Consider the following 24,560-nt stretch of genomic DNA (forward strand, 5'->3'; position numbering starts at 1 on the left):
TTCCTCAGGTTAAGCTAAAATCTGCTTAGCATTTCCCCCTGTGGGTCCTTGCTTTACCCAAAGCCAGAAAGAGTGGTCTCCCATTTAAGGGCACGATGTTTTCAAGGTTTATCTTTGCTATAGCATGTATCAGTACTTCATTTTTTTAATTGCCAAATAAAAAACTGTTATTCCATTGTACGGATAACAGTTTGCGGCTAAGTAATAAAAAAAAAGAATCACTTTAAAGAAAAATATGAACAAAATAATAGTACAGGGGTATGTAGATGTGGGATGAAGGTAGCATGCCAAAGACCAAAGTCTGGAAAACTGTGACATAAAAACGCCACTTGGGTATTTGCACAATCAATATGAACAACCAGGGGTGTGTCTTCTGGGTGTGCAAACATTCTTTAATTCTGTGGTTTGGATGGGAGGATCATTCATTCAGTCTTCCCACCAAGGCTGGCTTCACCTTATTCTGCAGAATAATCAGTGGGAAAATGTTGGGTGTGATCAGGAAATGCTCAGTATCTGTTCCCTAGTCTCTTCCAACCCTCCCCTTACTGAGAATGTGTCCAAAGGAATAGATATGTTGCCTTAAAGAGTTAAACCCACCCAGGATGGTGTAGTGTGGTTGAATGATAATTCATTTTGGCACAATAGTGTTCTAACCCCAAGCACCAGGTGCAAAATCTAAATTCTTCTCAAGTTATGTATAATGTCAAAATTTAACATGATCTCACTTATATGTGGAATCTAAAAAAAAAAAAAACCCAAAAACCAAACTCATAGAAAAAGAGATCAGATTTGTGGTTATCAGAGGTGGGGTATGTGGGGGGAACTGGATGAAAGTGGTCAAAAGGTACAAACTTCCAGTTATAAGATAAATAAGTATTGGGGATGTAATGCACAACCTGATGACTATAGTTAACACTGCTGTATGTGTATTTGAAAGTTATTAAGAGAGTAGATCCTAAGAGTTCTCATCACAAGGAAAAAACCAATTTTTTCTTTTTCTTTTTTTTGGTATCTATATGAGATGATGGATGTTAACTAAACTTATTGTGATAATCATTTCACAAAATATGTAAGTCAAGTCATGTTGTACGCCTTAAACTTATACAGTGCCGTATGTCAATTATATCTCAATAAAACTGGAAAAAAATGTTAAAATGCTAAAAAAATTAGCATTGCACAAATATCGAGTAAAAAAAAGTATGATTTGCCAATCTTTTATCATGCCTCAGAAATTACATTGTATTCTAATAGCAACAGATTAAAACTGATGAATTCACTTATATAGATTAGATACTGTAGGTCTATTTCCACTACTTTATAATCAATGATAATTGCACCCTGTAGCAATCAGAGTTAAGTGAGGGAAACAAAAACTACCCAAGTTATTATTTTCATTTGTTTTTAATAAACTCTTTATTTATTTGGAATATCTTTTGTTGCAAAAATAATACAGAGACCCTTACTGTTCTATTCCTTTAGTGTTAACACCTTATATAACCAGAGAACATTCGTTAAAACTAAATTGACGTAGTACTACTATCTAAACTACAGACTTTAATCAGAGTTCACCAGTTTTCTCACAAATGCCCTTTTTCTATTCTGGGATCCAATGCAGGATACCACATTGCATTTAGTGATCTTGTTTCCTTAGTTTCCTCCATTTATGACAGTTTCTCTCTCTTTTCTTGTTTTTCATAAACTTGACAGTTTTAAAGAGTAGTGATCAGGTATCAGAATGCCCTTCAATTTAGGTTTGCCTAGTGTTTTCTCATTTCTAGAATGGGGTTATGGAATTTTGGGAAGAGAACACCCCATTTATTTCTTTCTCAAAAACTCAACTCTATACTTTATTTAGGTTTTATGAGTTTTTCTCTTCTTGCCCTCTTTCTGTTCCAAGCTCCAGTCCAGGGTACCACATTGTGTTTAATTGTCACATCTCCCCAGTGTCCTTCAGTTTGTGATAGTTGCTCAGTCTTTCCTTGTTCTTTGTGACCTTGCCAGTCTTGAGGAGGAATAGCCGGGTGTCCTTTAGTTGTCAACCAATCTGAATTTGTCTGATGCTTTTCCCATGATTAGGGTGGGTTATGGCGTTTTTAGAAAGAATACCCCAGAGGTGGAATGCTCTTTAATTACATCATATCAGAGGGTATGTGAAATCCACATGACATACCTGGTGATGTTATCCTTCTTCATTAGTTAAGGTAGTTTTCTTCACTTCAAAGGACTCAAGGAATTTTTTAAACAGGTTTATTGAAATGTAATTCACATACCATACAATTTACCCATTCAAAGTATACAATTAATCATTTTTTTGTATATTAACATGATTAATTTTTTCCCCAGTTTTATTGAGAAATAATTGACATCCATCACTGTATAAGTTTAAGGCATACAGCATGATGGTTTGATTTACATATATTGTGAAATAATTACCACAATAGGTTTAGTCAACATCCATCATCTCATAGAGGTAGCACCTCCTCCTCTTTAATACCTTAAATTACCTCTCCTCAGTAAAGACTTGCCTTCCCATCCAAAATTAATCATGCTCTCTATTCACAAAGCGCTCTGTTAGTAATTTTCAAGGGCACTAACTCTATTTTTCTTTGGATGAGCAGTTACTTACATTACATTGTCAGTTTTTAAAAATTGTGGTGAAATATATATCATCTAAAATTTCCCATTTTAACCTTTATTTTTTTGGTGAGGAAGATTAGCCCTGAGCTAACATCTGTTGTCAATCTTCCTCTTTTTGCTGAAGAATATTGGCTCTGGGCTAGCATCTGTGTCCATCTTCCTCTACTTTATGTGGGATGCCACCACAGCATGGCTTGATAAGTGGTGCATAGGTCCACTCCTCGCATCCGAACCTGCGAACCCTGGGCTGCCAAAGTGGAGTATGTGAACTTAACCACTACGCCACCAGTCCGGCCCCCATTTTAACCATTTTTAAGTGTACAATGAATTATATTTATGATATTGTGCAACCAACACCACTATCTACTTCCAAAACGTTTTCATCACCTCAAACAGAAATTCTATAATCATTAAACAATAGCTCCTCATTCCCCTCTGCCTCCAGCCCCTGGTAACCGCTAATCTACTTTCTGTCTCTATGAATTTGCCTATTCTGGGTACCTCATACAAGTGGAATCATGCAATATTTGTCCTTTTGTGTCTGGCTTATTTCATTTAGCTTGCTGTTTTCAAGGTTCATCCATGTTGTAGCAGCATTCAAGGTATTTTAACAGAGAGAATTGAATGTGGGAATTGATTAAAGGGGTAGTGGAGGGCCAGAAAGATACGAAAGCAGTACTAGGGTTAAAATGGGGAGAGTTTCTGTGGGAATCAGCTGACCAGCCTAGGCCTGAAAAACACAGGGCATAGTTATGGTTATCAGACCCTAGAGGCTTAGACCAGAGAATGGAGGATACCATGTGGATCTGGTACTGATACCTCTGAGGAGGCGTTGCTGACCAGCTGGTGCTGGTATATTTGAGGGGGCACAATGAGGCTGGTTCTGCGTGTGGGGCAAGAAAGTTGAAAAATGGAATGATCTGATACTGCTGGTCACCAACACATGAAGATTCAAGTCATGTATCCCCCCCATCTCCTTCCTGTCTTCCTCTCATGTCTCATATCATCAGAACATAACAGGAAACAAACTGGGCATAAGGAGCTCACCTTCAGGCCCTGGGTGTGGACTGTGGGCAAGGAGGTACAGCAGGAGGGTGATTGGTTTATTTACTTGGCCGAGATGAGGGTGACCTCATTTCCTATAATTGATTGTCTGTAAGAACAACCTCTTAAACAGCTGAAATGTTTTACCCCTAAAATAACCCAACCAGTCAGAATGAAGGCAGACCAGCTTGTGTTCCCAGTCCTCAAAGCGAGGCATCCCATCGCTTGTCTTTTGTCTTGTGCTGAACTGAAGCCTTTGAAATGGCTTAGGTCATCAGTGCCTTGTGCTTCTTTTGTTAGAGGATACACTTCTTAAAAATAAAAAAAAACTAATTTAAAAATTTTTACAGCTGTATTGAGATATGATTGACATATAACATTGTGTAAGTTTAAGGTGTGCAACGTGATGATTTGATACATGCATATAACACAAAACGACTAAGTAGATAAACTTTTAACATGGTTCAGCGTAAACTTCTCATGAATATAGGAAATAGATTTGTTTTTATCTTATAGATTCTGTGAATTTCCTATTTGGCTGCTAGGAGCCTCAGAGCATCTTTCATTGTAATGTGCACTTTTAACCTGGCTCCTCTGCTTTAGGCCTTCAATTTTGTTTGGTGTATCAGTCAGCGTAGATCAGGTTATGCTGCAGTAACAAATGACTCCCCTGAAGCTCACTGGCTTATGACAACAGAAGTCTAGTGTTGAAGCCATTAAATGGAGGAGCTAATCACATAACTAAAGACATAATTTGAAAGTGTGACTTGTGGTTTGAAGAAAAAGCCTACAGAGAACTGTAAATGTTGATCTTGTCTGGGTGATGAACAAGGAGATTTCCTGGAAGAAATGATACTTGAGCTATAAAATGAAGGATAAAGAGGCAGTTGGGTGGAATGATCTAGGCAGAGGGAACTGAGGTGGGAAAAAAAGAAGGCCAAAGTGACTGGGACAAAGGAAATAAAAGGGTAGAGATGAGAACACGGGACCTAGAAGTCAAATTAAGGCTTTTTTACTTATCCAAAGAACAGTGGGAGACCACTGAAAGATTCTAAGAACTTGCATGGCAGGTCAGATTTTCATTTTAAAATAACCATTCTTGCTGCTGTTGGAAAATAACTTGGAGAACAGATGGTGACAGAGGTGGATTTGCTGTGAGGCAAACACAGCATAACTGCAGGACTCTTACTTTATGGGCCCCTCCAAGGCCCTGGGAGAGACCTGACAATGCGCTTACGTGGCTGCACTAATTCTGTGTTGCTATTTTTGTATTTTTCTTAAGGAGGAACTCCTCCTGCATTAATCATACAGGTTCTGCAAACCTGGATCTGCCCCTGATACTCAATAATAAACTTCCAGGATAAACTTTCAAGTCCTTACTTGGGGGAAATCCTTGCTCAGGGGTCTTGAAGAATTAAGCTATGGATTTCAGTGCTGTGCCACCTGTTGTGTCAGGTATGGTTCTCGGTGGTGAGCAACTCTGGCTGGCTTCAGCCAAGTGGGAATTTGTGGGCAGGATATTAGGGTAGGAGCTGACACACTTTTTCTGTAAAGGGCCAGATAGTAAATATTTTCAGCTTTGCAGGCCGCATGTGGTCTGTTGTAACTGTTCACGTCTGCTGTTGCAGGGTGGAAGCAGATATTGACAGTATGTGAATGAGTGAGCATGACAGGGCGCCAGCAAAGCTTTATTTATGAAAACAGGCTTCATGCTGGATTTGGTGAGTGGGCCATAGTTTGCTGACCCCTGTATTCAGAGACTCAGGAATCATTGGGTAAAACACCACAGCTTTGCAGATGGGTGGGTGTACAAGACTCAGTACATGCATCACTCCAGATCTGCTTGGCCGCATCTGCTCACCCCAACCTCAGCCACTTGCTCTGCCATTCCTGTGGATAAAGCCCCAACTACTGCCATGGCTATTATTGCACCATAGAATGAGGAGCCCTGGGTTTACTACTTAAGAACTTGATGACCCTAGACAAGTCACTCCCTGATGAAGGGGTTCAACTGGATCAGGAATGACATGCTTATGCTTCCTGGGGTGCTGAGAGGAGAAAGACTTTGAGGCTACGCCCGAGTTCAATTGGAAAGAAGATGTGATTGATGAGTCATGTCTGCTGTGGACACTTGGATAGAGAGAGGTGGCACACCTGCTAAATATTAGTGATCTTGTAACTAGCTGATCTTTAAGGTCCTCTAGGGTTCTGAAAAGCTACGGTTCTGTGTCTGGATACTTTCTTTGGAACATTCTGGAGATGGAACAATTATGTAAAATATAGCCACTTGGCATGGAAAGGTGGCCTGTCACTTAAAAAAATCCCAACACATCTGCTTTTATGAAAGAAGGGACAAGGCTCCTGATTCTTTGGTCATGACAGACACACCTGGGAGGCAGCTGGCCATCAGGAAAAAGAAATCAAATCCATAATGCCTTTCACATCAGCCTCACGGTTTAAACACAGAGCTAAGATTCCAACACATACTTTGAAAGTTTGACAACTGTTTATTGAACACCCATTATGATGATCAAAGACTTGTTCCCTGCCCTCAAGAAATTGTAGTTGTTAATGTCTCATCCTAGATGAGAGAGCAGAATCAATTAGAAAGAATATTAGGAGTGGCTATCTGGAATAAGTAGAGGTTGGAGGTAGTGGAAAGTGGGTGAAGGGAGAGAGAAGGCACTCCAGCTTGGGGAAAAGGGGATGAGTAAGAGGACATTAGTCTTGTTGGAAGAGTGAATTCATGGTGGGGGAGATGGGAAATGATTTTAGCTGATTGCTGGTAGACGGTGGAATTGTAAGAGTGTGAGAAGTCAGGATGTGGAGTTTGATCTTGGTTTGTAAATAATGGGGCGCTATTGTGTCATCTTGAGTGTTCTAGGAAGATCAAGATTTGTAGATGGTGTGAAGGGCAGACGAGGGGTGAGAGGGGCAGATAGGCAAGGAAGGAAGCTGGTGCAAAGATGCAGATATGAGAGTATGGGACTTGAGCCTGAAGAGTGACGTGGAAGGGAGGAGAAGATAGATATGAGAACTGTTTCAAAGTCAGGCTGGGCGGGGTATGGTGGTTGGTGGCATATGAAGAATGCAAGAAGAGGAAAGTCATAGACAACTGCAGAATTCTGAACCTGGGGTCTGAGGTTGAGAGTGCCAGGGAACACTTAGAGGAGGGAGCTGCAAGGGGACGCATCTTTGGCTGTGAATTTTCAGTGATGGCAGATATACGCACAGGTTATTTGAGTGGGAAAGGTCAGGGCTGGAGATAGGGAGACATGCATCTTAGACTTGGAAGGCAGCGCATGTGATCCAATTTCCAGCCCAGTGCCGAAATCCCATGAAGGCAGCCTTGACTGCTGGTTATCAAGGATCTTTAGAATTCTTCCAGGGACCTCCTACCTACAAGGTAGGGAGAACTTTTATTAGGCAGTTTCTCTAATTAGAAGTTTTCTGATGGGTCAAGGCTTAGCAGGCAGTGGCAAGGGGGCTGGGCTGGAAGCCAGACCTGGACCCTCCCACTGACTTACTGTGTGGCATTTGACAAGGCATTTAACCTCTCTGGGCCTCTATCACTCTGTCTGAAAAATAAGAGGTGACACTAGGGGATTTGCCATAGCTCCAACATGCTCTGATTCAGAGTGGTTGAAAGTTGAAACCATGAGAATGGATGAGTGGATGGATTTTATTGGAGAGAGGGCAGAATCCAGGGTCCTGCGTGAGAGTGTGTGTGTGTATGGCATTAGTTAGGAGGGAGAGACCCAGAAATGGAGGATGCAGCTCCTTTAGCCAGAGAAAGTCATGAGCTAGAAGGAGAATGGTGTCAAGGCGCCAGCTTGCTAAGGAAGAAGCATCTTAGAGAGGGAACAATTCTTGTCATACCGAATTTCCAGGGATTGGAAGGGAATCTCTGGGAGAGGGGAATAGATGTGGTTCTCAGGAGGACGTTATAACTCCAGGTGAGAGTCAGGAGCCAGTGAAGGTTTGATTGGGGTGGGAGGTGGTGAGTGGGCATTGGATTATCAATGGAAAATCTTGAGCTTTTCCAGTTACATTTGTGTAGGTATGATTCATGGGAGAAAGAATAGGGTTTCAGCTGAAAAGAGGAGGAGAAATTAGGATAAGTGAATGGGCTCTTAGGTTGCATTAATAGAGGTAGAGATTCCAGCCTGAGGGAGGTGACGTTAATGTTACTGCCATGCCTTGTGCTCAGTTTTAGCTGGCTTGTTCTAAGAAGGAGAGGAATGGATTGAAGGAGGACCTGCATGAGGGGTGTGAGGAAAGAAGGGCTGGGTGCCATTTGGCCTTGGGAAGAGAAGATTTTGGGAAAGTGGGGAGAGCTTTAAATATCTGTGGGGCAGAGCACCTGAAAGAAATCCCCTCCCTGCCCTTTCTACTTCTGTAGATAAAGCCGTTTCCGAAGTGTGCTTTGGATTTCGGGGTTCACTTTCCTCGCTTTTCCTTCCTGAACCAGCTCTGCTTCTGCCATCCGCCGGGTCACCTGTGGCAACAGATGTGGTCAGCTTGGGACAGGGTCACTGGGGGAGTTGGTGTAATGGGCTTACAGGGAGAATGTTAGAGAACAGGGCAGGTGGGTCTCCATGTCCTAAGATGGGAGACCTTTATTGTCTCATCCTATATTATAATCTCTATAGAATCATTCATTGGACGTTCTTGTTATGTTTTTTTCTAATTTGCCATAAAAGCACATAACGATTAGAAGAAAAAAAGCTTGCTCCAACATTGGTTAAACCCAAGGGTTTTGTTTACAGAAATTTATCTGTTTCGTCTAAATTATTGCATGTACTGTGGGCTTCAGGATTCCCTTCATTAGGGAAAGTTGCTGCTGGGAGATGAGCGTTCCAGTTCCTGTGTTGGGACTCAGATGGGATTTGGGGCTGGGGGCAGGGGAGGGGAAAATGCAGAAAGGTTTGGAAGAGGCTCAGCCACACTGCTTGCTCCCTGCTCAGGCTGGTTGGTGTTCCAGGTACCTTGTCCCAACTCACCTCTGTCAGAAGCTCCAGGATGGGTCCTCTCCTCTCTGTGAACACATCAACCAGGGTCTGGATAAAGCAGGAGCCCTCCTTGTCATTTCTGTAGGCAATGTAGCCTGTGGATTTCAGAGGAGTGGGCTCAGGGAAGCTCCCACAGCGGGTGGGAGGGTGGGGTGGAGGCCCTGGAAGAGGATGGGTCCTGGAGGAGCATCTCAGGGTTCAGGAGAGGTGGGCGGGGCAGAGGAGCAGAAGGCCACCCCAAGTCAGCTGGGAGCTCATACCCTCCACGGTGGAGTAGACGTGGAGCGTGTCTGTGTACGTTGGGATGGTTTGGGGGCTGTCTTTTGCGATCATCACAATATCATCTCTACCTACTGTTTCACCGGGGTCCCTTTGTTCTGAAACACCAAGGAGAGGAAAAAGCAAAGTCAGAAAGAAGACAGGAAAAGGAGAAGGCCATAACACAGGCTGGCAACGAAGGCTTAGCTGGTGCTCTGGATCTGGGATGGGGCTGGATCAGGAACACAAGCTCTGTGTTCCTGGCTCTGTCCCCACCTCCTCGACAGGCCTGCACGATGTACACCTTAGGCTTGGCTTTCAGGGCTTGGCAGTTCTTGTTGTTCAGAACCTTGAAGAGGCTCTCCAGCTCGACCATCTGCTCGTCCTCCCCTTTGAGACGACCTTCCACCCCATGTGCCATAAGCACCACGAAAGCACAGCTGACGAAGTCTTCCCGGGCATCCATGGCCTGCTGGAATTTTTCCAACTCTTCCTGGAATTGCTGGAGCCAGAGAAGCGGCCAGACTCAGGTGTGGCCCCAGAGCCCACTTCTGGTCCGGCCCCTCCCCCACTGGCCCGGGGCTAGCTGCACAGTACCTGGGCAGTGGGATCTCTCTTCATGGTGCTCTCAAATCCCAGCTGCTGGAACATGCGTTCCAGGGCATCCAGGTCTGCCTCTGAACCTTCCCGGGCTTTGGTGACGCACAGCGTCAGGGCAAGGCGGGCACCTGACATGTCGTATGCCTCCTGGGCCAAGAGATAACAGTAATCATCAGAGGAGTAGGGAGGTCAAGGAGAAGCGGGAGATGGGGTCCAAAGAGGCCTGGGGTTAGGGTTGCTGGGTAAAACACAGGATGCTCAGTCACACTCAAATTTCAGATTAAAAAAAAAACAAATAAGTTTTTTAGTATAAGTATAACCCATATATTGCACAGGATATACTTATACTGCAAAATTATTTATTGTTGATCTGAAATTCAAATTTGACTTGGCGTCCATTATTTTTATTTGCCAAATCTGGCAACTCAGCCCGGGGTCTGGCTCTGCTTTAGCCTGTGTGAACTTGGGCAAGTCACTGCTCCTGTCTGAGCCTCAGTTTCCCAATATAGACAATGAGTGTGTGTGTATGTGTGATTTTAAAGGTCCCTTTCAGTTGTCACATTTGGTGGCTTTATCTCTCTTTCCATTCTTCCCAAAAGTGTCCTGAGCATTACTTTCTCACTTGCAGAGGTCTAAGAATTTCTGAAACTAATACTGAGATCCTATCTCATCCCGTCTGAGGAAGAAGGATATTGGGGTCAAAATTTCTTTTCAGGAGAGAAGTAGGATACTGAGTACCATAGTGATAAGTATTTGATCACTGAGACAGATGTATCAGGGTTTCTCCCAAACTTGGGTTCCATCTCTGAGTTTTTTTCTCCATCTGAATGATCACAAAGCACCTTCTAGCACTGAATCCAGCTCGTGATTTTTCACCCCCTCTACTGTCTCTGAAACATTAAGCTCCTCACCCCCCAGATGCTCCCACCCTTCTCCCACAACCTGTACCCAGCCTACCTCTTCCAAAGGCCGAGGATCGCTCATGTCTCCTCTGATTCTGAGTCTGGCTCTCAGCACCTTTGGCTGATTCTAGGAGGTCAAGAGAAGATAGATTGAAGGTCTCCAAAGGAAGGCAGAGGGGCTCAGGGGACAGAGTAGTTTGTCTATCTGAATTTTGCTATCTGAATTTGTCTATATGAATTTTGACATCTGAATATAGGACCCCAGTGGTGGGGACTTGGTTTATGGTCAGACCTGGGGAAGAGATGACAGTCCATAAAGTATGTCCTCTTTAATGTGACACTCCAGTGGTGTCTTCCATCCCTGGATGTCCCCAGAACTCCTGCTAGGCCCATCCCACAATGCCACCCATGTAGAATCTTCCCTATCCCTCCCTGAGGACACTCACCAGCCTATGACAGACTGGACATCCCCCTGAAGACCCTGGACTGAGGAGCGGACAAGCGGCCCCATGGACTCCCCTCTGCCACCCAGGAGTGACTGGCTGGGGAGACATCAACAAGGAGATGCTTTGGGGATGGGTTTAAAATGAGAACGTCATCAAAGTGGGGAATACTACTTTGAAACTGTCCCAGTGGGTCTCTAAACTGAACAGATCGATCCACCTCCCTCCCTCTGCCTTGAGCCTGAACATCTGTTCAATTTCTTCATTCTCATCTCTGAGTCCTGTTCTACTCTCTGGCTGAATGAAATGACTTTTGCCATGTTCTTGGTGTTTTCCCATCTCCTTGTCTTTTCTTACACTTCCTCCTCAGCCTGGAAAGCTTCTTTACCAGTTTGGGTGGTATAATGTCTGCTATGCCTTCCTCCATCATTCACCCATCCATCCATCCATCCTCCATCCACTTGTCCATCCAACCACCCATTTATCTATCTATCCAGCAGATATTTTCTGGGAGCCTACTATGTGCTGGGCACTGGGAATACACTATATATGCACTATATAAGACATGCCACCTGCCCTCATGTGGCTCTAGTCTATGACAGAAATGAACGTTAAATCTCTCTCTCTCTCTTTTTCTCTTACAACACACACACACACACAATGGAACCAGTGCTGTGAGGAAAGAGGAACCAAATACTGTGAGAGAGAGAGTAGAAGGAGCATGGGCTCTGGATCCAGATACACCAGAATCAAGACCTGCGTCTGCCCCTTCCCAGCTGTGTGAACTTGAGCATTTCAGTCTCCTCTCGGAGACTGTTTTTCCATCTGAAAAGGACCATGAAAGAGTGCTAGATGCTTTGCAGCAATCCAGCAAGGTAGATTTTATGATCCCTGTTAACCCACTGGAAGTTGCCTCTCCCTTTTGCAGACTCTCACAGCTCTGCCTGTTTATACTTGCATTACAGCACTGCTTTTGGTTCTTATTCTACTGGCTGAACTGGCAGCTCAGGTTTTAGGCCTGAAAGTCTGATTTCTTTATCTCTGTCTCCGCCAGGGTCACCAAAGTGGGAATGGGCACAGAAGTAGTGTCGGGGAAAATTTGTTGAGTAAACAAATAATAAACAAATGAACAAATGAAAGAAAGGATGGATGAATGGATGCAAATTTCTTCAGTTCTGCCAAAAGTGCCAGAGCATCCATTCATGCAGGGAGAGGGGGAGAATGAGAGAGAGAGAGAGAGAGAGAGATTGAGAAGGACTAATATCTGCCAAATCACTTACTGACTCTAGAAGTAGCTGCTCCTTGAAGCCAGGCTGAGTCTCGCCTCTCTGCTAGCTGCGAATAGGGCTGCGCGCTGAGGAGGGGTCAGGTTCACCTGCTGACCTCAGAGAAGGGGCTGACAGTGCGGGATCTTCCCAGGTTTCACCTGAGAGGCCTGTCTATGAATTGCGCAGCACAGCCGTCTGGCCTTTTATTGCCAGCAAGTTTTCTGTCACTCAAGAAACCTCATGACAGGAGGGACACACCCTTGGTACAGACTTTGTGAGGAAATGGAGCCAAATGCCTATGGAATGAGTCATGGCAAAGCTCAGCCAACACCCCCTGGCTAAGGAGGCTGAGGCAGAGAATCCAAGTCATCCAGGGCTTTTATGTCAGCCAGACCACAGAGCACCCCCAGGTCCAGGTCATCTGGCTGTCATCAATCCATCATTTCTGTCATGACACCCACTTCCATCCCTTCCTCATTCAACTGTGCAGATAATACCAGCTTCACTTCTTTATTAACTCGTAGAGTGTTCAGCAGCCCCAAGAGATCATCATTGTTGCAGATGAGGAAACTGAGATTCATAGAGGTGAAATGACTGCCCAAGGTTACCCAACCAGTAATTGGCACAGTTGGCATTCAAACCCAGGAGGGTCCAGTCCTACACAGTCCAGTCCAGCTACCTTAACTGATGCTTCACAGCTACTCAGCCTCTGTCTTCTCTTCCTCATGACCTTCCTCCTCTATTCTTTTTAGCCTTTATTTCACCTCACTTCATTTTATGTTAACAGCTTTAAAGAGATATAATTCATATACCATACAATTTACCCATTTAAAGTATACAATTCGATGGGTTTTATCATATTCACAGTTATGTAACCATTACCACAGTCAATTTTAGAATGTTTTCACCACCTCAAAAATAAACCCTGTACCCTTTGGTTATTGCCAACCACCGCCCCCTCCGCCCCCTTGCCATACCTCCCAGACCTAGGCAACCACTAATTTACTCTCTGTCTCTATAGATTTCCCTGTTTTGGACATTTCACATGAATGGAATCATGTAATATATTATCTTTTCTGTTTGGCTTTCACTTAGCATAATGTTTTTAAGGTTTGTCCATGTTGTAGCTTATATCAGTACATCATTCTTTTTTATAGCTGAATAATATTCCATTCTATGGATATACCTCATTTTGTTTATCCATCAGTCCATTAATGGATGTTTGGGTTGTTTCCACCTTCTGGCTATTATGAATGATGTTGCTATAAACATTAGGTTACAAGTTTTTGTGTGGATGTATGTTTTCACTTTTCTTGGGCATATACCTAGAAGGGGAATATTCAAATGATACTGAAATATATTTAGCAAAACTGGAACATTCCCTTATAATGCAGCAGCCACTGTGGAAAGCAGTATGGTGGTTCCTCAAAAAATTAAACATAGATTTACCATTTGATCCAGAAATTTTTACTTTTGGGTATGTAGACAAAGAATTGAAAACAGGGACTTAAAGAGATATTTGTACACCAGTGTTCACAGCAGCACTATTCACAATGGCCAAAAGGTGGACACAACCCAAAGGTCCAGCAATGGATGAATGGATAAACACAATGTGGTGTATACGTACAATGGAATATTATTCAGCCTTAACAAGGAAGGAAATTCTGACACATGCCACAACATAGGTGAATCTTGAAAACATTACACCAAATGAAATAAACCAGACACAAAAAGACAAATATTATGTTGTGATCCCACTCATATGAGGTGCCTATTGGAGTCAAATTTATAGAGACAGAAAGTAGAATGGTGGGTGCTAGGGGCTGGTGGGGGGCGAATGAGGAGTTAGTGTTTAATGAGGACAGAGTTTCTGTTTTGCAAGATGAAAAATTTCTGTAGATGGATGGTGGTGATGGATGCACAACAATGTGAATGTACTTAATGCCACTAAATGAACTGAATGCCACTTAACTTAAAAATGGTTAAAATGATAAATTTTTATGTTTGTATATTTTACCGCAATAACAAAATTTTTAAAACTGGAATATTCTCATCCCCCCAGTTCTGCCTTTTGTTTCAAGATAACTCAGGCATCCAACTGGGCAATTTTTCTCCAAATCCCTATCTCTGCATTGACTTACACATTTATAGCTGTTTGTTATATATGTTGGCTCATTCTACCAAATTGTTCCGTTACTTGCTTTGTTTACTTAATTATATGTCTGAGTCATCTTTCCATGTTGGTACCTATGGAACAAACTCATTTTTTGTTTTCTTTTTATAAACTTTTTATTGAAGAATCGCCTCCATACAGAAAAGAGCACAAATCTTCAGTGTGCAGCTCAGTGAATTTTCACACACTGAACACACCCATGCAACCAGGACCTGATCAAGGAAAAGAATGTGTCCAGCTCCCTGCCCCCGGATTCTCTCTTCTGCCTCCCTTCTTGTCACTACTCTGCCCTTGCCTTCCCCAAACACTATCTTGATATAGAACATTACTATGGATGAACTTTCCCTGCTTTTGGTACTTTACATAAAGGGAATCACGTCGTATGTTCTCTTTTGTGTCTGGCTATGTTCACTCAGCATTATGCTTGTGAGATTTAATCTTTTTTTGCATGTGTCTATAGATCTTCAATCTTATTGCTTAATAGCAGTACTTCTCAATCTTTTTTTCGTTTTTGCCCCCCCGACAACCCATTTTAGACATTTTTCGTAATTAGCTCTGTGAAATTTAATACCACAGATATATTGCATATCTCTGTATGTCATCTACCTAGCTATCATCTATATCTGTCTATCATCTATCTGTATGTCTCTATATTGTATGTATATCTGTATGTTTTTCACTCCCCCCAAACCATTTTTTGCCCCTGTGGAAGTAAATATTGCTCCCATTAAGGACGCATACTTTATAGTATTGCATTGTGTGAATATACTGCAACTTACTTATCCAATCTATTATGGACGGGCATTTGGCTAGTTTCTAGTTTTTTAGAGATTACCAGCCATGGAGCTATGCACATTCTAGTACATGCCTTTGATGAATATATGTACACATTTCTGTTGGGTATATACTTGAGTGGAAACACTGGGTAATGGGGAATGCATATGTATACCTTTAGTAGTTATTGTCAAATAATTTTCCAAAGGGCTGTACCAGTTTAACCCTCCCACCAGCAGTGCATGAAGGCTCCAGGTCCATGCCAACACTTGGTACTTTCCATCTTTCTCATCTGAGCCATTCCAGTGCATGTGCTACAGCGTTGGTTTTATAAACTGCACCATATTCCACAGAAGGGACATACAGTAATTTGTTTAGTCAGTGTCCTGCTGATGGACATTTAAAGTGTTTCCAGTATTTCACCATGACAGTGCTGCCATGAGCAACCTTGTACATTCCTCTTTAGTCACAAGATTGAACCTTTTCCAGAGGAGAGGTTCCTAGAGGTGGAATTATTGGTTCAAAGGGCATAGACATCAAAATTTTTGATAAATTCTGACTGCAAACTTGCCTTCCCAAAAGGCTTTAACAATTTGCTTTCCATCTCAAACAATATATGAGAAGGTGCCCATTTCCCTGCATCCTCAACAACACAGGATATTCCCACTAAGCCTCAGTTTTCTTATGTGAGAAAAGGAGACCTACCTTCTGGGGCTGTAGGGAGCTTCAGAGAGGTATGCTGTATGTAAAGCACCCAGCAATGCTGGTTCTTGACATATGGCAGAATGCTACCTTTTCTTCTTTTCCATCTCTCCCTCTTCCTCTTCCTAGTTCTCCTCCTCCTTCATTCAATTTATTCAACCAATATTTATTGAACACTGTGCCTGATGCCAGGTCAATATTGGTGAATAAAACTGATGTAGTCTCCATCTTTGTGAAGATTACAATCTCATATCATCTCCTCCTTCTTTTCCTCCTCCTTTATCTTCATTGTCACCAACAGCACCCACATATCTTGCAAAGTGCCTCATTATCCCTAGCACCATAGCAAGTATTAATTACAGATCATGTCCCAACCATAAGTTTTCTGTGCAGGTGTAGAGTTTGGGGGTTGTTGGGCTGTGTATGTGAAGCATGTAGGGAAGCATCCTTTCTTATGTGTCTTCAAAGTGACCCAGGTAAGGTCTGACCATTCCAGGAAAGGATAGATCAATATACCTGGGAGTGCATGGAATCATCTAGAGAGTTTGGGAGACATGCCGTTGCCTTGTTCTGTGATGGTGTACAAAGCACACATTGTTCATTGGGAGAGAAACAGAAACCAGAGAAGAACCCAATCAAACTGGATCCAGCATCCCATTCTCATCCCATGCCAAATGTTTTAGCTAAACTATGCCTCTGCAACCTTCTTCCTTTTTGAAATCTCATTCCTTCATAGAGTCTGGTCAGCTAAGGAGGCTGGATCTTAGAGAAAGGAATTGGGAATATGAGTGTCTGCAATGGTGTGCTGGAAAATGGTTAACAACTGGCTTGCTCTAAAGAAACAAGCAAACAACAAAAAGCAAAAAAGTCCTGATTTGTAGTGTGTGCCAACTTCCATGGTATAAATACTCCCATAGTGGCTGATTTCATGTTACCAACATGGCGTCACTGAATGTGGAGTTGGGAAGAGCTGACTTCAGCACACCACTGAGTGTCTCAAAGGGAGTCCTTAAGAGTGTCCAACCCCATATGCCCAGAATTGAAAAGGGTATTTCCTGAGGTAGCCTTTCTTCAGGAAAGCAGGTGGGTCCAGACAGCTCAGTCCCTGGAGGCGAGGGCCATGTTTGAACATTTCATTCAGAGCCATAGTAGGTGTACAAGAAGGAAGAGCTGGATGGATGAAAGCGCTGCCATGTCCAACTGTCTCCTGAAATGGAGGATGGCAGAGATGGTTCCTCATCAATTCCTCCTCAATCAATCAATGAGGAGACTTCAGAACATCTCAGCTCCTCCGATGAGACACATGTTTATACAGTGTTAGTGTGTGAGAGAAGGGTGCGTCACTACAGGCGGGAGTAACTATTATTTAATTAATTAACTCACTAGTTAAATTGATTAATTATATTAATCAGAGTTATCCAACAATTAGTTAGCCAGAGAAAGACAACCTGGTGTAAAGACTCCATGGAGGGATACATGCCTAAGTTTATAAGGTTGCAGGTTGGCTTCCCAGAGGAGCTGGTATTTCATCTGAGACCTGAGGAATGAGGAGGTGCTTTCCAGGTGGGCATATGGGGGTGGTAGCTGATGCAGAGGGATCCCAGCATGGGCAATAGCAGAGGTGAGGGAGAGAGCTTGGTGGCTTCAAGGTACCATGCCTGCTTCCGTGTAGCTGGAGAATAAAGAGTAAGGGACGATGGTGGTGAGAGGTGAGTCCAGGTGAGACGTGAGTCTGGGTGGTGAGAGGTGGGTCCAGCTGAGAGGTGAGTCCAGATAGTGAAAGTTGAGTGTAAGAAGGGGTCAGATCATGAAGGGACTTGAAGCTACTGTAGGGAGACTGGATTTGGTTGGGTTGTAGGGAAAACAACTGTTTTTATTTGCCCAGGACGGATGCATATCCTAGGATGCAGGGATTTCAGTGATGAAAACCCCAAGTCCCAGGTAAAGCAAAATGAGTTGGTCCTCTTTCCAATAGGAAATGGGGAGCCATCGAAATTCCGAGCTGGGGAATGATACGGTAACCATTGGTTGTGAAAAGATCAATCGGATCTCAGGTAAAACGAAGCTCCTGCAGGAAGCCATCCCTGAACCCTCCCTGGACCAGATCAGATCCCAATTTCCAGGGCTCCCTGCACTTCTCCCAGGCAGGCATGTTGCTCTTATAATGCTGGTTTGATGTCTGCCTTCCCCCGAGGACAGCTGGCTGGTGAGAGCATGAGCCACACATGTTGTGTCTACTCAGCACCCAGCATGACTCATGGAAAACGTTCAATAAAGGTCTGTGAATTGGGAGCAAATACCTGGCATTGTCAGAATTGACACCCGTGCTCCCTAACTGTTCAAGTATAAACTGGGAATAATACCACTTTCCTCATCAAGACTGTGGTGTGAGAACATCTAACCCAGGACTTGGGGCAGGGAGCCGAAGAATAAGTGCTCAAGAAATCTTAGTGGAGCGTGAACCAGAATGGTAAGGCAGAACACGAGGAGTCACTGTGGGCTGGAGCAATCATTAGTTAGTTAGTCAACTCATTAAATTGATGAATTACATTTATTATTACTAATTCAATAGTTGTCTAATCGTATTATTTGATAACGTTTTATTGTTTTATTTTCTGATGGTGAACTGTCTTCATGGAACTCCTGTTGGGGGACCCAGACAGCCCATAGATAGAGGTCAGGGTGACCAGCACTGAGATGGGGACACAGGAGGCTGCAAGAGCCTGGAGGAGACCCCTGCCCCAGTCTAGCACAGAAAGCAAGGGACTGGGCTGTCCCTTGACTACGTTCCTGTTCTGGCTTGGCTGCAGGCTGATCACTTAACCTTTCTGAGCCAGAATTGCCTCACTTGTTAAAACCTACTTGGAGAACTGTTCTGAGGATGAAATGAAATAATTTCTGTAAAGTGGCTTGGCATTACCTGACCATTTGGCAGGCTCTGGGTCTGACACTGTTCTTGGAGCCGTAGACACAGTCTTCACAGGCTTACATTATAGGGTAGTGCTTCTCCTCCATGGCTGCAAGTTGTAATTACCTGGGGAGCTCTTAAAAATACGGATGCCTGGGTTCTCCTCCGGAAGATCCTGATTTAAGTGATCAAGGTGGGGTCCCAACATTGGTATTTTAAAAAAAGGGCTCCAGGTGATTCGAATGTGTTGCAGGTCAAATACCATTGGTTTTGTGGGAAGGGACAGATAATAACTGAATAAATGAATATACAAGATAATTCAGATGGTGATGTGCATTTAAAAAGGAAACAGCCCAGATGAGGTGACAGGGAAGGACTAAACATGGTGACAGGATGGTCGGGGTGGGTCTCAGAGGAGATGGCACTTGAACTGGGAAGTGTAAGTGCTCAATTTACATGGCTTCTCCCCTTTCCCTTACACCACTGTTCTCCAACTTGGCTGAATGTTGGAATTACCAAAGGAGTTTTAAGAAATAATAATGCCTGGCTCCCATTCTCAGAGACCTGATTTAGTTGGGGCCCAGGACATTTATAACTTAAAATTTACCATTGCAGCCATTTTATATTGAACAATTCAGTGTCATTGAGTACATTCACAATGTTGTGCAACCATCACTTCTATCTAGTTCCAGAACCTTTTTATCACCCCAAATGGAAACCCCGTCCCCATTAAGAAGTTGCGTCCATCCTCCCCTTCTCCCAGCCCTTGCAACCATTAATCTGGATTAATCACTCTCTCTATGGATTTACCTATTCTTATTCACAATGGCCAAAAGGTGGAAGCAACCCAAACATCCATCAGTGAATGACTCCGTAAACAAAATCTGGTAGATTCATACAATGGGATATTACTTAGACATAAAAAAGAATGAAGCACTGATACATGCTTCAATGTGGATGAGCCTTCAATGCTGTATGTTCAGTGAAAGGAGCCAGAAACAAAAGGCCACATAGTGTATGGTGCCACAGGATTTTTAAAAGGTTCAGATGACTGTTAGGTGCAAGGAAGCTCGTGAACCACCAGCTTATACCATATTGGATTTTGATCAATAACAGATTGAAGTGCAGGCACGGGTTGACATTGTTCACAATCACAGTCAGCAATGGCATCCCAGGCCTGAAACAGACTTGTTTTCTAAGCAAATGTGGGTGAGGGCACCCAGTCCCCAAGCTATCCAGTCTCTCAGGTTGTTTTGCAAAGAATGAAGGAAGACGCTTCAATGAACATACACACCCTTCCTGGGCACCACTCTCCTGTGAGTTCACAGGCATAGTGGCTGTGTCCTGCCTTCACACACGGCTAGAGAATGGCCATGTACCCAAAGAGCTCATGCTCACTCCCTGGGCACATCCGTGAATTCCTCTTTGCAGCAACAGAGCCCTTTCTCTGCTTGATGCCTTTATTCTCACCTGCGTCACCAGCCTGTGGTTCCATTCGAACCTCAGATCCTGACCTCTGGGGCCCTCTTTGTTGTGCCAGGAGCTGCAGTGAGATCTCACTGTGATGAGAAGGAGGTGGTGTTGCTCAAAGACTTGGCAACTCAGGCTCCATTGTCATCCCAGGCTCCTTGGAGGGTAAACAATCCACAGGCACCCAACAAGACAAGTCTGAGAGAATCTCGTCAGGCGGGATTTTGTCTGCCACAGTCGGGGAGGACGCCCATGTGCCTCAGGCGTTCCTACCCACCCTGAACATATCAAAGTTTAGCAGCATATTTTCAAGCACCGTGTCTGACCAGGCAAGGGAAACAATAGAAAAAATAAACAAATGGGACACATCAAACTAAAAAGCCTCTGCACAGCAAAGGAAACAATCAACAAGACAAAAAGACAACCTAACAATTGGGAGAAGATATTTGCAAACCATGTGTCTGATAAGGGGTTAATATCCAAAATATATAAAAAACTCATACATCTCAACAACAAAAAAACTAACAACCCAATTAAAAAATGGGCAAAAGACCTGAACAGACATTTTTCCAAAGAAATTATTCAGATGGCCAACATGAAAAGGTGTTCAACATCACTAACTATCAGGGAAATGCAAATCAAAACTATAATAAGCTATCACCTCATGCCCTTCAGAATGGCTGTAATTAACAAGACAGGAGAGTGCTGGAGAGGATGTGGAGAGAAGGGAACTCTCATACACTGCTGGTGGGAGTGCAAACTGGCGCAGCCACTACGGAAAACAGTATGGAGATTCCTCAAAAAATTAAGGATAGAACTACCATATGATCCAGCTATTCCACTGCTGGGTATTTATCCAAAGAACATGAAAACACGAATGTATAAAGAAACATGCACCCCTGTGTTCACTGCAGCATTATTCACAATAGGCAAGACTTGGAAGCAACCTAGGTGCCCATCAAGGGATGAATGGATAAAGAAGATGTGGGATATATACACAATGGAATACTTCTCAGCCATAAAAAATGATGAAATCTGGCCATTTGTGACAACATGGATGGACCTTGAGAGAATTATGCTAACTGAAATAAGTCAGAGGAAGAAAGTCAAATACCATATGATCTCACTCATAAATAGAAGATAAAAACAACAACAAACAAACACATAAGAGACCGAGATTGCATTGGTGGTTACCAGAGGGGAAGGGGGGAGGGAAGAGGGAGAAAAGGATGATTAGGCACATGTGTGTGGTGATGGATTGTAATTAGTCTTTGGGTGGTGAACATGATGTCATCTGCACAAAAATCGAAATACAATGATATGCATCTGAAATTTATATAATGTTTTTGACCAATGTTACCACAATAAAAATAACAGTCTTGCAAGTCACTGAGCTTAGAATACAATGTGGAGCACAGGTATGCAGCTGTAGCTTCTCAGGCACCCACTCAGAGCATCTGAAGAATGGGAACTCTAATCCTGACTGTGAGACTGCACAGAGAAAACTGAGGTTTAGAAATGTTAAGTAACGTGGCTCAAAAGTGGCACAGCTAGGCTTAGAGGACAGCTGTTTCAGACTCCTGAGTCTCCTTATTTTCTTTCCTTCATGGTCCAAGGGTCAGATCAGTGAAAAAGAAATCAAAGAAGGGCTTGGCTACTCTCCTAAGTCTAGCTGGAGAAGGTCACATGAGCTCAGCAGAATAAATGAGCCAGCCCAAGCTGCTCAGGGGGGCCTGAAGCAGGTCTGGCAACCAAAGTAGTCCTCCCTCTGACCTTGAGTGAGTGCGCCCACTCTGCACGGCCGCGTTCTCCGGCCTGGTCCACCCCTTGGGCATCTACATGTCTCAGTTGCTCCCATTCCTACCAATTTGCTGTAGACATGAAGGTGTGTGTGTAAGGGAGTTCAGGTAGAAGGGATGTGAATAAGTGGGAAATCTTCACTCTATAGCAAGCAGATAATTGAGCAGAAGGCACAATAGCATAATGGTAAGGATGTAGGTTCCGGAATCAGACTGTCAGGGTTGGATGCATGACCCCAGTGACTTGAATTATGTAACCTCTTGGTGGCTCAATGACCTCATCTATAAAGAAGAGATAGTAATGTCCACTTTACTTGAGTATTGTGAGGATTTAATATATCCAAAGCACTTAGAAAAGTGTTTGTTATTTAGAAAGCACTCTATTTTACTTTCTAAATACCTCTTGAATTCATCCTTTTCTCTCCAACATCACTTCCTGGTTGACATGGTAATCCCCATGACCTGGGCAGCAGCTGCAGGGTCCTAATTGATCTCCACTAGCTGGCTGTGTGACCTGGACAAGCCCCTGCTACGCCCCGGGACACCTGCCTCTTTACTATGTACAAGGAGATGGGCTCTGGTCAGCCAGTTGGTGTTTTGGAAGCTGCATGGTGTGTGCACTGTACATCTTTTTCATGGTGAGTGTGGAGGAAAGGAGAAGGGAAGGAGGTGGCCGTACACTGATACTATCCACAGACTGAGCCAAGTCTCCTGGGGAGGAATGTGGTTCACACCTCTCTGGGATGCAATGACTTAATAGCAATTAATGATGGCTGTAATTATTGTGCTATTAATGAGCACAAGATGAATATAAAAGAATAATTATTATGTGTTAGTGCCATCAACAAGCAGAAATGGCAATTGTGGTTACTCTTGCAGTGAAGAGTCACAAACATGTCTTGTGTTCAGAAATGGGTGGGGAAAGACACGGGAACAAATGAGTGAGAGAGAATCCCAGCAAGTGTGCGAAAGAGTGCTTGGGTGGAAAATTGCTGGAACAGGGATTGCAATAGAATTGACTGCACAAGGTCATTTCTCCAAAGAGGGACCCAACTGAAGCCCCGATGCTGTCATCTACATATCAACCAATCAGACATCTTGAATCTCAAGGATATGTATTGATGAGATATTGAGGCCTTCTGGGGCCTTTCCACCAGAAATGGAAAATGTCTATGTGAAATCAGATCTTCCAAATGCTGACCTCATGAAGGTCTCCTGATTGTGGGCAAGACAAGAAGCTACTTCTGCCAGGGGGATGCTTAATGATGTTACACAAAAAGTGTTTTTTTCCCACATTGAGGGGAACATTTTTAGGTAGAACTTCCTTTCTTTTCCTTCCTTCCTTTCCTCCCTCCCAGTCTCCTTCTCTCCTTCCTGCTACATTTATTAACTGCCTACTATATCCCAAGCATGGTAAATATATTGGAGAAAAATTAGATATGGTCCATAGTGTCATGCACTTTACATTTACTGGGTGGAGACAGTCATTAGTAAAACAACCACACTGATGAATACATAATCAGAAGCTGAGCTAAGTACACTGAAGGAGAGAAGTAGGGTTCTATGAGAACTAAAAGAGACCAAGCAAGGCTACTAAGAGATCTGGGAAGACCTCCCTGAAGAGGAGACATGCTTGAGTGGGGATCTTCTGGGCAGAGGTGTGTGACTGGGGGGGAGTGAGAAAGAGTGGCCCAAGGAGAGAATCAACGAGGAGAAAAGGCCCTGGAGCTGCTGAAGAAGCCGATGAGAGGGATGACGGGGCGTGGTCCAAGACGCATTGGAGAGAGAGAGGCAAAGGCTGGACCTGCAGACTCCTGTCCTAAATGACTCTTTCCTCCAAACGGAATGGAATCGGATCTTTCCACCTTGACCTCCAATTGCTGTAGGTGCAGTGTCAGGACTCAGAGGTATACATAGCTCCAAGATCACTCAAATAAAACCCAGAGAAGCCTTTTCCCAATTTTTAAGGCATTAGGCCAGGCATTTTGTAAGTGTCCTGGAGGAAGTGAACCTCTTTAGAAATCTGTTGATAAAGATTAGGTACTCAGGACTGCTGATGCTGACAGTACTTGAATCCTCAAGTACACTGATGGCTCACAGAAATTTTCATCAATGCTAATGAGATTCCTGATGGAAGAAAGGACCTTCCAACAGAGAGCAGTATGAGGAAAACAATGAGGGATGTGCAGAAGAAGGGGAGTTGTCCCAAATTAAATGAGTACAAAGGAAGAAGCATCTGGACCACATCCACACAGGAATCTGACCTGCAAAACTGGGCCCTAGCTGCGTCTCCAGCCTCACCCACTGCCATCCTAAAAATAGTTTTCAGCTTCCCCGATGTATCAGATGCTTTCTCTCTTGCCCCGGAACCTTTGCCCAGGCTGTTCCCCTTCCTAAAAACTCTTCTCCATGCCCCTCCTCCCCTTTTTTACCTGACTGAATACCGTTCATAGTTTAGGTGACAGCTTTAACAGCAACTTCTTAGGGCAGACTTTCCTGACCTGCCTTCTCTCTACTAGGTGAGATCTCCCTAGTTATATGCACCCATCACATCTTGCTCTTCTCCTTTA

General features: G+C 43.6%; 2 protein-coding genes across 2 annotated transcripts in view; one reads left to right on the top strand and one right to left on the bottom strand.

Annotated features, from left to right (window-relative positions):
* Positions 1-24,560, top strand: part of SLC1A6 (solute carrier family 1 member 6) — a 154,110-nt gene that overhangs the window by 63,155 nt on the left and 66,395 nt on the right. The gene's annotated exons all lie outside the window — the stretch shown is intronic.
* CASP14 (caspase 14) lies at positions 6,151-12,321 on the bottom strand. The gene is made up of 7 exons (XM_004443547.3): positions 12,177-12,321; positions 10,509-10,580; positions 9,549-9,698; positions 9,228-9,453; positions 8,954-9,070; positions 8,685-8,788; positions 6,151-8,179 (listed from the first exon to the last, which is right to left on the bottom strand). Exons 2-7 carry the CDS (start codon positions 10,533-10,535, stop codon positions 8,072-8,074), a joined length of 732 nt encoding a protein of 243 aa, XP_004443604.1. The 5' UTR covers positions 10,536-10,580; positions 12,177-12,321; the 3' UTR covers positions 6,151-8,071.

The sequence above is a fragment of the Ceratotherium simum genome, chromosome 18 (genome assembly GCF_057802395.1).
Source record: "Ceratotherium simum simum isolate JZ-2026a chromosome 18, ASM5780239v1, whole genome shotgun sequence".
NCBI lineage: Eukaryota > Metazoa > Chordata > Mammalia > Perissodactyla > Rhinocerotidae > Ceratotherium > Ceratotherium simum.